The sequence below is a fragment of the Electrona antarctica genome, assembly GCF_951216825.1.
Source record: "Electrona antarctica genome assembly, chromosome: 1".
In the NCBI taxonomy this organism is placed as follows: Eukaryota; Metazoa; Chordata; class Actinopteri; order Myctophiformes; family Myctophidae; genus Electrona; species Electrona antarctica.
The window spans coordinates 17,652,921-17,668,391 of NC_136806.1; the positions used below are offsets into that span (position 1 = coordinate 17,652,921).

Consider the following 15,471-nt stretch of genomic DNA (forward strand, 5'->3'; position numbering starts at 1 on the left):
TATGACATTCCATATGTTGATCGTTCCCCATCCATCTTTCCTCTTCGATGTCTCCCTTTTGACTGATACCTGTCCATTTAAACTCTAGACGGGCCTGCCCCAAAGTTATTTGTGCAGCCGCTCCTGGCTTTCGGAAGGCCCGAAAATTAAGGCCCGGCCCTACCTGGGCCCTCATCAAACCCTATACATTCAATACACTGCCCCCGCTGCCACCCTTAACACGAGGCCCGCCAGGAACATAGGAATATAGACACGTAGAATAGCGTAGCGTGCCACACCCGGAAAAGCCGTTTTAACAGCGATGTATTCATTAATGCATGTTTTAATACGAACATATCGAAAGCTACCGTTCGTTAGCTTTGTTATGCTTCTGAGCCAATGGCCGCGGCCATTTTGAAGATGCGCACGCATCCACTTACATTGCCTGCTCTGTTTTCAGACGGCTGTATCTCACAGAAGCGACATTGGAGGGGTCGCTTTGTCCGAGACAAGTGTTTTCAACGGCCTGTAGCAGGTGCTGTGATACTCGCGGTCCACTTTTTCCACCACCGACCGAGAGAACAAGCACCAGCTTCGTCAACACACACGGAATGGTTTCATAGTAAAATGCGATTACGGATATTTGGCTCTTCAAAGTAAGTGTTACGCGCGATAAAACCCTGGCAGGACGTGGCGGAGGGATTGAATAATGGTAGCGGTCAAACGGTTAAGCCCTAACCACACCAAAGGGTCACCATGCAACTCCTTGGGTCCAAACGGTTGCAAGGAGTTAACGCTTAAACCGCCTTGACCCTTTGGTGTGGTTTGGGCCATTCATTCCATGCGTTGAATCACTAGGGTCAACGAGGGTCAACGTGGGTCAACGTGGGTCAACGCGGAAACCGGCTTCTCCATATATGGAGCTGACCTGTTCTGACATTCCATATCTTGATCTGACCTCATCACACCCTGTACACTCAAGATACGTTCCATATATGGCCAGTGCACGCCCTTCAGGGCGAGGTCGCTTCTCGCCTTCAGGCGTCTTACTGGTATAGTAATTCAATCTCCATGCAGCAGTTCACTGATGTTGTGTACTAATGTTCACAAGAAGTTCATAAGTTACTTAATTTGTTGAGGGGCGCTAGCCCCTCCTATGCTCAGCTTTCTGTGTTTGTGTGAACACAAACATTAGCTTGTGATTGGCTGATCGCCCCATAGCGATAATTTGATTGGCTGAGCAAAGTAGTCAAAAGTGAAGGTGTGTGTGTGTGTGTGTGTGTGTGTGTGTGTGTGTGTGTGTGTGTGTGTGTGTGTGTGTGTGTGTGTGTGTGTGTGTGTGTGTGTGTGTGTGTGTGTGTGTGTGTGTGTGTGTGTGTGTGTGTGTGTGTGTGTGTGTGTGTGTGTGTGCGCGTGCGACTGACTACCTGGTTTCTTTGCATTAACTGTTCAACAATGTGGGAGAGGTGCGCTGCGACGACGTCGCTGCTCAGCCAGCAGCCAGGCTGCATATAGCAGGCTCCCAGCAGACAGACAGACAGGCAGTAATATCACTGCAAATACTGTAGCAGGCTCCCAGCAGACAGACAGCCAGGCAATTATAACAGGCTCCCAGCAGACAGACAGACAGACAGGCAATTATAACAGGCTCCCAGCAGACAGACAGATAGGCTGCAATTATAACAGGCTCCCAGCAGACAGACAGACAGACAGGCAGTACGTAATATCACTGCAAATACTGTAGCAGGCTCCCAGCAGACAGACAGCCAGGCAATTATAACAGGCTCCCAGCAGACAGACAGCCAGGCAGTAATATCACTGCAAATACTGTAGCAGGCTCCCAGCTGACAGACAGCCAGGCAGTAATATCACTGCAAATACTGTAGCAGGCTCCCAGCAGACAGACAGCCAGGCAGTAATCACTGCAAATAGGCTCCCAGCAGACAGACAGACAGACAGACAGACAGACAGGCAGTAATCACTGCAAATAGGCTCCCAGCAGACAGACAGCCAGGCAGTAATATCACTGCAAATACTGTAGCAGGCTCCCAGCAGACAGACAGCCAGGCTGCAATTATAAAAGGCTCCCTGGAGACAGAAAGACAGACAGACAGGCAGTACTATCACAAGGTTAATTCACCCATGTGACTTGCAAACGAGCGACAGAATAGCGATCACGTAAGTGTCATCATTCAGAATCGCTAGTCTAAATAGTGCCCTAGGCGACCTCCTGAGTCACCTATACACTGTAGGACGCGCCTGCCCTGTATATCCACCTGAACTACAGTACCTATCAGTCTACACATGAGTCTTCCCAATAATTGCTTTATTTTATACTAGATACACACACATTTGTGATGCTCTCCCCTGTAAAATGTGCAGCTCCACAATGAAAGCTAATTTATTTCACTGCATCACAAGACTGTGTGCGGATACCCAATATTAGATGACTCCGAGTCTGAATGGAATCAAAGCTAAGGACAAAAACACATCCTTAGTTACAGAAACTACTTGTTTTTTTCAGGAAATCAGTATTGCATCTCACGTCTCAAAGAAAATAGTTTGAATCAATCTCATAATTTACAATGTTGCTGACGAGAATCGATCCCAACCTCACTGTCTTTTCTCTGAAAATACATTTGGCCTCATTCACAAACAAATTGTGAATTATATTTTTTAGTAAAGACTTTTTAGACTGACGTGCGATCAGGCTGCAAGGTTCTTATGTCTGTCTTGTTTTCCATTTTTTATGCCAGCAAGCATGCATGTGCATAATGTGTGCACGCTTGCTTGTGCACATGCATTGCACACAGTGTGTGCATTCTATTAACAGCAGGAGATGAGCTTCTATTATCTATATTGTATAGATATATCAGGTCAACTAGCATCTTTCCGCCTGTATATAAACACGGCATGCATTCAGATAAAGAAAATGCATAGACTCTTCATGAATGCATCCATACATTCCAGCACACAACATTGTCAGTCAGGCTTGATGCAATGGCCTTGTGGACAAAACTCCTGCTGAAAAGTGCTCTCCTCCATAAGGTCTTGTATTATGGCAGCAAAATGCAAAATGATGATTGAATGTCAGCGAGTGGGCCGGAGACAATATATTTGATGTGGTTCAGGGGGTTTATCGTAGGGGCTACACTCTGACCTGTCATTGGCAGAACTTAGCATCGAGACAGGTTGATGGACCGGCAGGCCAGCACCCCCAACTGTCAATACCCAGATGATCTTATGCCTTATTATTCTGCGTTCACACGGGCAGATGCAAAAGATGCAAAGCCACAAAGCATATTTGTAGCTTTGTATCTTTGTTGAAGTTGAAACCAGCTCAACGTTTTTGTTGCTTTGTATAGCTTTTGCAGCAGCTACAAACGTTGGATGCATCTTTGCATCTTCATGTCGCTGGCTTCCATTTGACAATGAATGGGAGACTGTATCTTTGCATCTGCCTGTGTGAACGCAGCATTATAGATAGAACATCTGCTCTAGTCAAATCTTTGACAAGTAACGAGAATTCACCCATAGTTACACAAATGTTTTGCAAGAAAATGTTATTCACCACCGCTCGAAAGAAGTGCCACTCAAAGTGTGGAATCTTATTTGGAACCTATACCACCGTGTCAAAGAGGACAAAAGCGGTCTACAACATTGGCAGAAAAATAAATAATGAAATAACCCTTTTTGGGAATGCTCCGCTCGACAAAAAAAGAAAAAAAGAAAATCAACTCAGCATTTTTAGAAGGCGTTCGTTCGCTGTCTTGAGTGGTTTTCAGCTTCCCGCAGGGTCTGAATGTACAAATGACAGTTGGAAATGAAACACTGTGTGTATAACTTTTTACTGTTACTTACAAAGTGCCTGGCAGCACAGAAGTAAAACTCTCGCACATAACACATATCTAACAGTCAGAGGACAGAACGACGAGAAATGAAACCCGGGACAATCCGTCTCACAAAATTATTCATTCATTATTCATGTCTATCGCTGGCTGATATCCGTATATGTCTTGTCTCGTTTTCTTTATACCTCTTAGGTTTTATGGGTCACGATGTGCACCCTGGAGGATCCTGTGAGCACAAGTACTGCGGCCTGGGTCGTCACTGCGCGGTGGACCGCGAGACGGGCCAGGGAGAGTGCCAGTGTTTGGACCGCTGCAAACCGCACTATAAGCCTGTCTGTGGTTCCGACGGCAAGCTCTACCACAACCACTGTGAGCTGCACAGAACCTCCTGCCTGTCAGGACGCAGGGTCACCATCATGCACAGCGAGGAGTGTTTCTACAAAGGTACGAGTTTTTTGTTCATCCATCTAATCCATCTAATTTATATATCTAATATATCTAATCTAATTTCCCAAACAGTGGGTCGGGACCCATTTGTGGGGGCCACAGACCAATTTCTATGGGTCACAGATCGAGTAAAAATCCTATTTTCTTTTCCTACATCCATCTATCTATCCATCTATCCATCTATCCATCTATCTATCTATCTTTGATTGATTGTATTGTAAGTATTTATTAACAGTTTTTTTCATTCAACCTTTATTTAAATTCTCGGAGAGACCATTGAGGGAACCCCTCATTTACAATGATGCCGAGAGATTACATACAGAAAAAAACAGTAATACAACAATATTAGTTACAGTTTGCAGAATTACAGTACATTTCAAGCACTCAATACAAAAAACTGTTAACTGTGAGTGGACGACCAATAAAGCACTAGACTTGTTTACAAGAGGATCCACCTTATTCAATTCATCATAACATTTAAATCTATCTATCTATCTATCTATCTATCTATCTATCTATCTATCTATCTATCTATCTATCTATCTATAATGATAGTGAGTTGCAAAGAGGTATTTTCTGAATTCTCTAAAAAAAATCGTTGTGGAATTGAACCCAGCTGTATGGACCTCTGGTTGTGGAATTGAACTCGGCTGTATGGAACTCCCGTGATCTGGTTGTGGAATTGAACCCAGCTGTATGGAACTCCCGTGATCTGGTTGTGGAATTGAACCCAGCTGTATGGAACTCCCGTGATCTGGTTGTGGAATTGAACCCAGCTGTATGGACCTCTGGTTGTGGAATTGAACTCGGCTGTATGGAACTCCCGTGATCTGGTTGTGGAATTGAACCCAGCTGTATGGAACTCCCGTGATCTGGTTGTGGAATTGAACCCAGCTGTATGGAACTCCCGTGATCTGGTTGTGGAATTGAACCCAGCTGTATGGAACTCCCGTGATCTGGTTGTGGAATTGAACCCAGCTGTATGGAACTCCTGTGATCTGGTTGTGGAATTGAACCCAGGTGTATGGACCTCCCGTGATCTGGTTGTGGAGTTGAACTCAGCTGTATGGACCTCTCTGGTTGTGGAATTGAACCCAGGTGTATGGACCTCCCGTGATCTGGTTGTGGAGTTGAACTCAGCTGTATGGACCTCCCGTGATCTGGTTGTGGAATTGAACCCAGCTGTATGGACCTCCCGTGATCTGGTTGTGGAATTGAACCCAGCTGTATGGACCTCCCGTGATCTGGTTGTGGAGTTGAACCCAGCTGTATGGACCTCCCGTGATCTGGCCTAACCTTCGGTACAGCTGGTTGAGTTTGCATTACAGTGCTTTGTCTGATTGTGGCCAACTGGCCAATTCCGTGCGAGTGCACTGCAGGCTGTGCCCACGGAGGAATGGCAATATTACTGGCTCTTTTGCCACTGCAACATTGGCGGGCTATTGTCTGTGTAATTTAATTATTTCACAACATATTAGTGTTGCTCTAGCTGCGCTCTGAGTGCCTTCATTTTGTTAGTGTGTTTATTAGGTTACGAACCCTACAGCCTTATAGAGAAACAGGCTATTCTCTCAGTTGATGAAATTCTGTCAGCAGATCAATTCAAAAGTATATTGAAATGCTGCACATCCATTATGAGACTAACACTATGATAATGAGCTCATAGCTTCTTATGACTTGACCGAAACCATAGCCCAAAAGAAAAGTAATGAAATAACACTTTTAACACGCTCATCTAGGACCGTTATAGTGTTGCCAGTGTGACTGCTCTGCTCTGTATGCTCTGCAATGGACAAAAGCTCCGCAGCCTTTCTCCAACAATGACCAAACACCTCCGTTTGTAAATGCAGAGACAAGATTAATGTTGTAAACATCCAAGTGTGATCCACAGGCTGCTGAACAGCAGCAACAACAAAGTGTTTACACAATCCAGAGAAGTAACACTTTCAGCATACAGGACACTAACATTTCAGACAGGCTCTTGGACACTCCCCCTCTGGCACTCGCTCACATGCAATAAAGACATTGATTAGGAATCGATCAAAGATCAAATAGACCTAGATGAAGCGAGGGGAGACATGAGAAGGGAAGAAGGGCTTTCTCTATTGTTTTTTTTGTTTTTTCATGGAACCTCCAGCTGATCTGATATCGATTTGACTGACACTGGTTTCTCAGCACTGTATGTTGGAATGTGACAGGGGTGGGGCATCTCTGTCTTGATTTGCAGACGGCTGGGTTTGGGGTTGGGGTGGGGGGGAGGGGGGTGAAAGTCAAGGCTGACATGAGAGAGAGAGAGAGAGAAAGTATAGCCTCTACTGATTAGAATGTCAACCATCAGAGTCACGAGTATTGATCTGATAGGGATGAAAGACAATATAGTCTGGCAGCCAAGGTGGACGGGTGGGAAATTTGGTATATAGTCTTTTGTATTGGCCTAAAATATTGTCTATATACAAACATTCATGAATCCACTTGCTGACCGGCTGAAAGTATTGGGCAATTTCATTTATAGGGGTTTCTTGTGACCCTACCATTAACATCCTATGGCAGGCAAAAATGTCAAACTTTCCTTTTGCTTTAAGTAGCATGTGACATGTCAAACTAGGGGGGTTGTCATGATTCTGAATCCATCCCAAGCATTGGGAGTTTTGCACAAAATACATTCCTTGGGCTAAAAACAGCCATACAAATGACATCATGACAAATGTGATGAGGTCAGCACATTTTCAGCACATTTGGGCAAGTGGCTATGGTTGCTTTTAGCCCAAGGAGTGTACTGTATTTTGTGCAAAACTAATGCTTGGAATGGATTCAGAATCATGAGAAACCCCTAGTTTGACATGTCACATGCTACTTAAAGCAAAAGAAAAATTGACATTTTTGACAGCCATATAGGATGTTAATGGTAGTGTCACAAGAAACCCCTATAAAAAAGATTGCCCAATACTAACAGCCGGTCAGCAAGTGGATTCATGAATGTATGTATATACGTAGACAATATTTTAGGCCAATAAAAAAGACTATAATACCAAATTTCCCGCTTTAAACAAAATAAGCCTGTCGGCTGCCGGACTAATAGCTTTCAATGATTGCTTCTGGATAACAATGGGCCAACGTACGGGCTGCTCCGGATGATCTTAATTCACCCGAGTGAAGCTATGAAGGAATGATTTTTGATTTATGTGATTAAATCCAATATCTTCAGCTCGTTTATTGAACATCTCAACGGGAGAACAAACGTGGGTGTTTATCAATTACTGGACATATACGATACACCAGAGCCATGACCCATTTCCATTCACATTGATAACCCCTTCTCTCCATTCCTTTCACTATATTGACTCTTTGTCTCCTTAGTATGCTGACTCCTTCCTTGTCAATAAAGAAAAACTTTCGAGGAACACAAATCAATAGGAAATCTTGTAAAGATTAGGAAGAAGAGTACACAAATAGCTCCATGTTCATTCTATTCTCAAACACAATTAAGCGTGGATATACTTCGATGCAGAGAGTGGGAGCCAAATCAATAGCTTGTCAGCGTTAAACGAGTGCGTGTAGAAAGGAAAGGCTGTGTGTGGGGTGGTGTTTTTCCCGACATGTATTGTAGCTCAAGGGATCGGATGGCGTTGTTTCTTTCAAGGGACCATGCAGGAGGATTAATTGGCGTGTTTTTGATGGGTTTCTCTCGGGAAATCTGAGCTCTACAGTTCCACCACCTGCTCCTGTCTCTACAGACACATCTTACCTCACACCTATAAGTTCAAGACTGGAAACTAACTCATTACCCACAGACCAGGGTAGATGCTTCTACTGTACCAACACATGAAACCTCTATACATTCTATACGTTTTTAAAGGAACAGGACTTCCAAACGGTTGGTTACCTGCGGTAGAATAGCAGACTAACTTTCATTCCTTTAAATGGACCCAGTGGTATGTTAAATAACACAATATTCTGTCCAATATGAACTGAGCTGAATTAACCAATAACCACCAGTGTCTGCTGAATCTTGAGAGACAGACGTTTCAGCTATCCAGCCTTCATCAGTGTATAGCCGAAATGTCTGTCTCTCAGTTCTTAGGTAGAAAAAAATAAAATAAATCCTTTGTGTTTCATGATGTTTTTTTTCAGTGGATATCGCAACAGAAGTCAGAATGCGTGTCGTCACAAGAAAAGTCATTCTTAGTTAATTTTCACCACTGGTCCCTCCCCAGGGGACACTGTAGGCTCCAAGCTTTGGAAAGCGAAAGGGTTGCCCGCCACAGCACCTCTGGGACGTCTGTGCTGGGGTGTGAGGCTTACTGGGATATAGTAAACATCTCGTGTGGAGGCTGTGTAGTATCCCGGGGCTGTGTTACTTGGCTGAGGAGGGATTTTCCCAGCATGCTTCAGGGCCCATTCTGTGTTAGTCATTGTCCTGTTATTGTGTTACTGTGCTATAATTTGCCTCTGAGACTGTGTTTGGGGGGGGGATTTATGTGTCTGTTGTGATTAATGTTGTTGGTTTACGCTCGTGTAACTGCTAGCGGGTGTGTGTGTGTGTGTGTGTGTGTGTGTGTGTGTGTGTGTGTGTGTGTGTGTGTGTGTGTGTGTGTGTGTGTGTGTGTGTGTGTGTGTGTGTGTGTGTGTGTGTGTGTGTGTGTGTGTGTGATAGAGTGATAGAACCTCTATTGTATTGAGAATATCTCTTCGCAGCTGCATATCGTCACTATCGGGTGGAAACCTACAGTACAAGGTGGAGACCTTGTACTGTGTGTCCAAAACACTGACTTATCAGGAAATGGAAAAAAATGTCTTCCTGTGGATCATGTTTATTATTATTATTGAGTTATTATTGCGAGTTGCGACCATAGGTTGCAGTTTACTATGAAAACCTGCATTTCCCGTCAGTGTGTCGTGTTGTGTCGCCATTCCTCGTGTCACGCCTCCATATATGGTCACGCCTCGTGGCATCACGCCTCGTGACATCACGCCTCGTGACACGTCATGCCGTCTCCATGGCCGTCTCCATATATGAAGATCATGACACTGACCTCATCAAACCCTGGATAGCCATACATGGAGAGGACGGGACCATCACCTAGATTATGGAGCCGGCCAGCAACTCTACATCTGACCTCAAACCTCAAACGCTAAGATCTCCATATATGGAGCTGACCTGTTCTGACATTCCATATGTTGATCCTACCCCACACGTCCTTCCTCTTCGATGTCTCCTTTTTGACGGATACCTGTCCATTCAAACTCTAGACAGGCCCACCCCAAAGTTATTAGTGGAGTTCTCAACAAGCCCGAAAATTAAGGCCCAGCCCTACCTGGGCCCTCATCAAAACCTGTACACTCAAGACACTGCCCCTGCTGCCACCCTTAGATCTCCATATATGGAGCTGACCTGTTCAGACATTCCATATGTTGATCTGACCTCATCAAACCCTGTACACACGCTCCATATATGGCCAGTACAGAATTAATTCCACAAGGCCCGGACGGTTAGCTCAACCGTCTGGGCAACTAGGCTGCTGAGCCAGCCTGACGGCGTGCCGCGGGTTCGACTCCCGATCCCGACGGCCTTTGTCGCGTGTCTTCCCCCCATCTCTCTCCCCATTTCAGTCTACTTTCAACCTATCAATAAAAGCAGAAAAAGCCACAAAGAAATCATTTTTTTAAAATGAATTCCACATGTTGATCTCCCCATGCCAAAGCGCCAGCGCTAGGCGGCGCTGGCTAGCTTGTACTGTAGATCAACACATTTTTGGCTAATTTTATGTAACACTGTAGTACGATGAAGTAGAGCATTCATTTACTATCTATTTTATGTATTTGATGTATCACCATGCGTGTTGTTCTTGCTCACTGTAAATCGCTCTGGATTAAGAGCGTCTGCTAAATGCCTAAATTGAAGAAGAAGAAGAAGACGAAGAAGACGAAGAAGACGAGCAAGAGCAAGAGGAAGAGGAAGAGGAAGAGGAAGAGGAAGACGAAGACGAAGACTGATCATCTTGGAGATTTCTGCCCATTCCATATTTATGGGGAATGTTCGCACCTGACGGGTGATGTGAATATTTATATACGGCACATGCATGTGATCACTCTGATTATTTTGTTTCTTTTTTTTATCTGAGCAGGCAAGCAAGACTTCTTATTGGAATGGTCTAATAAGAAGTGTACTATAGAGCAAAGAGTTTTTGAAAGAAACACAAGAATGCAACAACACTTTATACATGACAGACATTTAATCCTCTTTGCCATTTAAGTACAGAGCTCCTCTGCTGGGGATTGGTTTCGCTGCTTGTTTTAGGTTTTTTGAAGCTCAGGCAGTCATCCAGCGACACCATGCGAGCGTATCGCGTGACTCAGCTTGACATGCTTGCGTTCAGTGGTGGAAAGTATATACATTTACTTAACCCATTTTGACCTCAGATCAGATTCTAAAAATGTCTTCTACATCCTGACAGTTTTCTGAAAAAGCTATGTTTCTATGTCAGTCGTTCTTCGATTTAAAAAAAATAGCAGACCTACAAGCTCATAGCGCGCCACCAAGTGGCGCGCTATGAGCTTGTAGATCTGCTATTTTTCAATAGCTAAAGCATAACATGATGCTAACACCAAAAGGTGTACTGTACTTAGAGGGTTAGTTCAGATTGTTGGACTTAAAGCTGTAGGAAATACTTGCCATTGTTATAGTGGTTGCAAAGGTATTAATTTATTCGATTCCCTGAGTCCCATGGTGGGAGTTCTGGTCTGGTTTTGGTGAATATTAAGTACTGTAGTTCCGGTCATTTGGTGAGGCTCATTAAAAATAAATTAATCCACAAAACTAGCGTAATTTGTATTGTTGATCTATTTCAACCATACAAATTTTGTATCCGGTATCACTACGTCAGCAGCAGCAGCAGCAGCACAAAACCATAGTTCCACTTCTTATCCTTTTTGTAATTGCATGGGGGGAAAAAAGAACAAAAAGAAAAGGGCCAGCCCTTTCTACTCCCGGATGATCAGCAGACTAATGGCTGTGACCATGACTGCACGGGAGCCCCCATGGTCACACGGGGCCAATGTTGAATGATTATTCCCAGATGCGAATTAGGTGCCCCCTCTGCTCATCCACAGAGGAGGGAGAGAGTTCACATTATTGCCGTTGTCCCCCTCCTTAATGGTCTGGTGGAAACGGTGTCTTGGGCCTCGGTATCAATCCCTTGGCAGTGGCTGTCACTGCTCCCTCCTCCTTTAATGAGGTCGGGCAGGCTTCACCAGCCACTCTTTGATGTGCTCCTCCTCCTCCCTCATTGCAGCCGTGGACAGTTGGGAGATGGTATAAAGTCATGAGTAAGGAAAACTCAGTCATGAAGTTTCAATCGTGAGAACGACTCCGAATTTTTTTTATATGAAATGGGAATCGCATATACGTGTCCAGCCACTCCTATACCAGCCAAAAATACTGATCCACTCCCAACCAAAATTGAGTGTTCTCAACTGTTAACGGTTAAGGTACGGTGGCACAGTCGGTAGTGCTGTCGCCTCACAGCTAGAAGGTCCTGCAGGTTCGATTCCCGCTGGGGACGCTGTGGGCGCTGGGGGCGTGTTCTCTCCTCCGCGTCACCAGTGCCCATACCCGAGGCGGGGTTGGCGAAAGGGCCTTTCTGTGTGGAGTTAGTATGTTCTCCCCGTGTCCCCTAGGGTAGGTCCCCTCACAAAAAACATGCAGTAATCCTGGTCTCTAAACTGCCTCCCCCTGGCCAGCCGGGGCGCCTGATGGAGGGGAAAGGAAATGGTTGGAATAACGTGTTCCTTCCACGCGCTACGTCCGGCCGGGGATACTCTCCCCTATCAGGAGAAAAGAAGCAGCTTGGACTACTCATGCATAGAAGGAAGCATGAGGTCAGGCCGCTGCCCCCCCAGGTTGGCAGAGGAAGTGTAGCGCCCAGGATTACAGATTAGATAATTGACACTGACTGGGTGAAAAATAATGGGTTGCAAAGTCGTGGAATAAAAATTATAAGAAAAAAAAACTGTTGAGGTTACACCATGTTATAAATCAAGGTTTTTACTTCTGTCCGAATGTAGCCCCGTTTGGAACCTCACCCTCCGCTATTAGCTCCGAGAAGAGGTTCCGTGTCAGGCTAACCCTGTATAGGTCAAAAATGTATATCGAACCCTCCAAGAGCACCACGAAAAACCTTTTCGCAGTATTGTATTCAAAAAGTAAAGGCATTTCCTGAGAGCTACAGATGATATATTTTGGAGTGGATAGTAAAACATTTGGAGCGGGGTGAAACAACCACGTACAAAGCTACAGTATATGAAGTCAGCCAGTATATGTTTTCCCAATGCAATCTTACGGAAGCACGCGCATGTGGACGGGGGTTGACTGGCCACAGGCTGACTAAATAAGCTATTTAAACTTAAGCGGTTGTCTCACCCCACTCCAACATTTTTGAGGGGCCCTAGCCCCTCCTATATTCATCATTAGTGTAGATTTTCGTCTTACACAAACATTAAATTCCAATTGACAATTAATGGAGAATTTGTGTCATATACAGTATGTCTGAGCAAATAGACATGTTACGTCACAATAATGTACGATGATAAGAGCGCCCCTCACTTCACACGGGTGTGATTTTTGATTTTTCCTATATACAGCTTTTGTTCCCACACGTCTCAATATTTGCCATTGACAATGAACGGAGAAATTAGGTAAAATGTGACGAATGCCAAATATGATGTAAATTTAACCAACCAATCACATAAATTCAGTTGCTCAAGAGATGATGTATGATGATGTATATCTGTAGCTTTCAGGAAATACCTTTACTTTTTGGATACGATACTGTGTTTTCTCCACTGCTCTTTCAGGGCTCGACCCATTTCGGTGAATACGCCAGATTCATTTTTCTCTATAGACAGACAACTATTCTCCCTGGGCGATATGGCGTACTTTGGAGTGATGATGGTTTCGATGTTGACATCGGTAAAGCGGAGTAAGCTGGACGAGGATGAGGTCTCTGTCTTAGATTTGGGGTGATGGACAGAGAATCCTGTCAGATAGACCTCCTCATCCCTGCCTCTTATCCTCCATGGAGGACAGGATGAGAAATGACAGCCATGTGCCGAGCAAGGTGTTCCATTAAGCACTGTAGGGAGAAGAAATGACCCTGCATCTCTCCACTCCTCTCCTCCTCTCACATCTGACTTAAGTGGTGCACAGTTGCCTTTCCTGTGTGTGTGTGTGTGTGTGTGTGTGTGTGTGTGTGTGTGTGTGTGTGTGTGTGTGTGTGTGTGTGTGTGTGTGTGTGTGTGTGTGTGTGTGTGTGTGTGTGTGTGTGTGTGTGTGTGTGTGCGCGTGTGCGTGTGCGTGTGTGCGTGTGCGCGCGCGCACTGGAAATTGGCACGTAGTCAAGCACAGACAATTAAGGTTACGGCTTCGTTTCGCCGTGCGAACGGTTTCAAAGCATTCAACACTTCCAATTATGTGACAGAGCTGCTTTTAAAAGCATCTCTTGCATTTGACTTCCAGGAATGTCTACACAAACTGGAAACTGTTCAGTTCATTATTTGCTCCACTTCTTCACAACATACTGTAGAAGAGTATATGTTACCTTGCAGCTGCACTAATGGGAAGGATGGATTTAGAATCCTATAGTTGTGGTTGTTAGTGTCGACATTGGATTCCATTAGTTTTGTTGCATGGAGCACAAGGGTTGGTTGCAAGATTTTGTGACAGGGTCACAGCCAGGGACAAGGAAGTAATTTAACAGCTTCACTGAATAACCTTCTAAACACGCCTTTTATTCCATTGTCTTTCCCTGCGTACACGTTAAACCCGCTATTTGTTTTATATGTTTAATTCACCGTTTTTTAATGACTTTCATGAAAATCCGGCTTTGTCGCGGACATCGTGACGAAGTTGACGTGTTATAATGACGTAACTAGAAATCGAACTATAATTGGCTTGCAAGGGCTTCTGGGAAACTGAGTCCAATGCAAAGTGAACGACTTGCTAAGAAACGATGGGACTATTTTCAGCCGGATTTTCATCATAAGGAGAGGTAGAATTACGGCACTTTGACACTTCAAAGGTAACTGTAAACAGTACGGCAGTGACCGTAACTTCTTATAATGTTTAATCCGGCAATAAAGCTGTTAATTGAGCAATATTGTGTTAATTAACACACGCACTCCCAGGTTAATTCATTAATTCTCACTTAACGACTAGCATTTTTCAGTGAAAACCTTATTTTGAAGGTTCCGCGGGAATCCGAAACGTAAACCGTATGTGGGAAATCGGGGACAGAGTGGCATTCAATCACACCCAAATTGGGACATCGCTTTGACGGGCCTCTGTAAAGCACACCGAAACCACTTCTGACTAAGGTGGGCACCACAAACGCTAACAGTTGCACCGCCTGTTGCACACACTAAACGTAACCCCGCAGCTTCCTCTTGCCATGATGACTGCACCCCACACAACGGATACAGCCCTGGGTAGGCAACCAGGCCTGGCAGAGATCTGCTCTCCGATGAGTGAGCTTTTGTAGTTCTACAAGGTTCTAATACCAGCGCTCACATGCTGCAGCATGCATACTGTGCACTACACACACACGCACACGCACACGCACACGCACACTCACACACAGCTTGGTATTGTCGGGCCGTGTCTCTCTGGATTCCAGGAATAAAAACACAGTTGCATGGCAGCGTGACTCCCAACCCCTGGAGATGATGCTTCCTAATGATTCATGTGTGTTTGTCCTGGAACCATGAACAGTAAACTATATTCATTCCACTAGGGGAAGTGGATTTGGAGCAGCTTTTTTGCAGAGAAACACAGTAACACACCACAACTACAACAACAACATACACACAATACGTCACAGAGTTGAATGTGAAATACAATTATTTTAAACATTCCCAGTAGTAACATTGTAAAATGTTACCACTGGGAATTTAAAGCATTCAAATGCAAAATGCACATAAAGTGCAAAAAGACCCGCTACACCGTCTGCTCTTGCAATATCCACACTTTTATTAGGCAACGTTTCGGTCAAAGACCTTCTTCAGGCATCCGCAAGCATTTCAAGCATAGCATTTACAGGTCGTATTAAAGGGCCACTTCACCACTTTTGCAACCAGATCTTATTTTAATGATGTTTGGGAGACAAGGAACACTTTCCTGGGGTTTTTATGTGGGTAATTT

The 15,471-nt window shown here is 44.6% G+C and overlaps 1 protein-coding gene across 1 annotated transcript in view; it reads left to right on the forward strand.

Moving 5' to 3' along the window:
• fstl5 (follistatin-like 5) overlaps positions 1–15,471 on the forward strand; it is a 146,129-nt gene that overhangs the window by 34,828 nt on the left and 95,830 nt on the right. The window contains exon 2 of the mRNA XM_079525439.1: positions 4,023–4,274. Coding sequence (XP_079381565.1) covers positions 4,028–4,274 — 247 coding nt within the window. The 5' untranslated portion in view covers positions 4,023–4,027. The remainder of the gene's footprint in view (positions 1–4,022; positions 4,275–15,471) is intronic.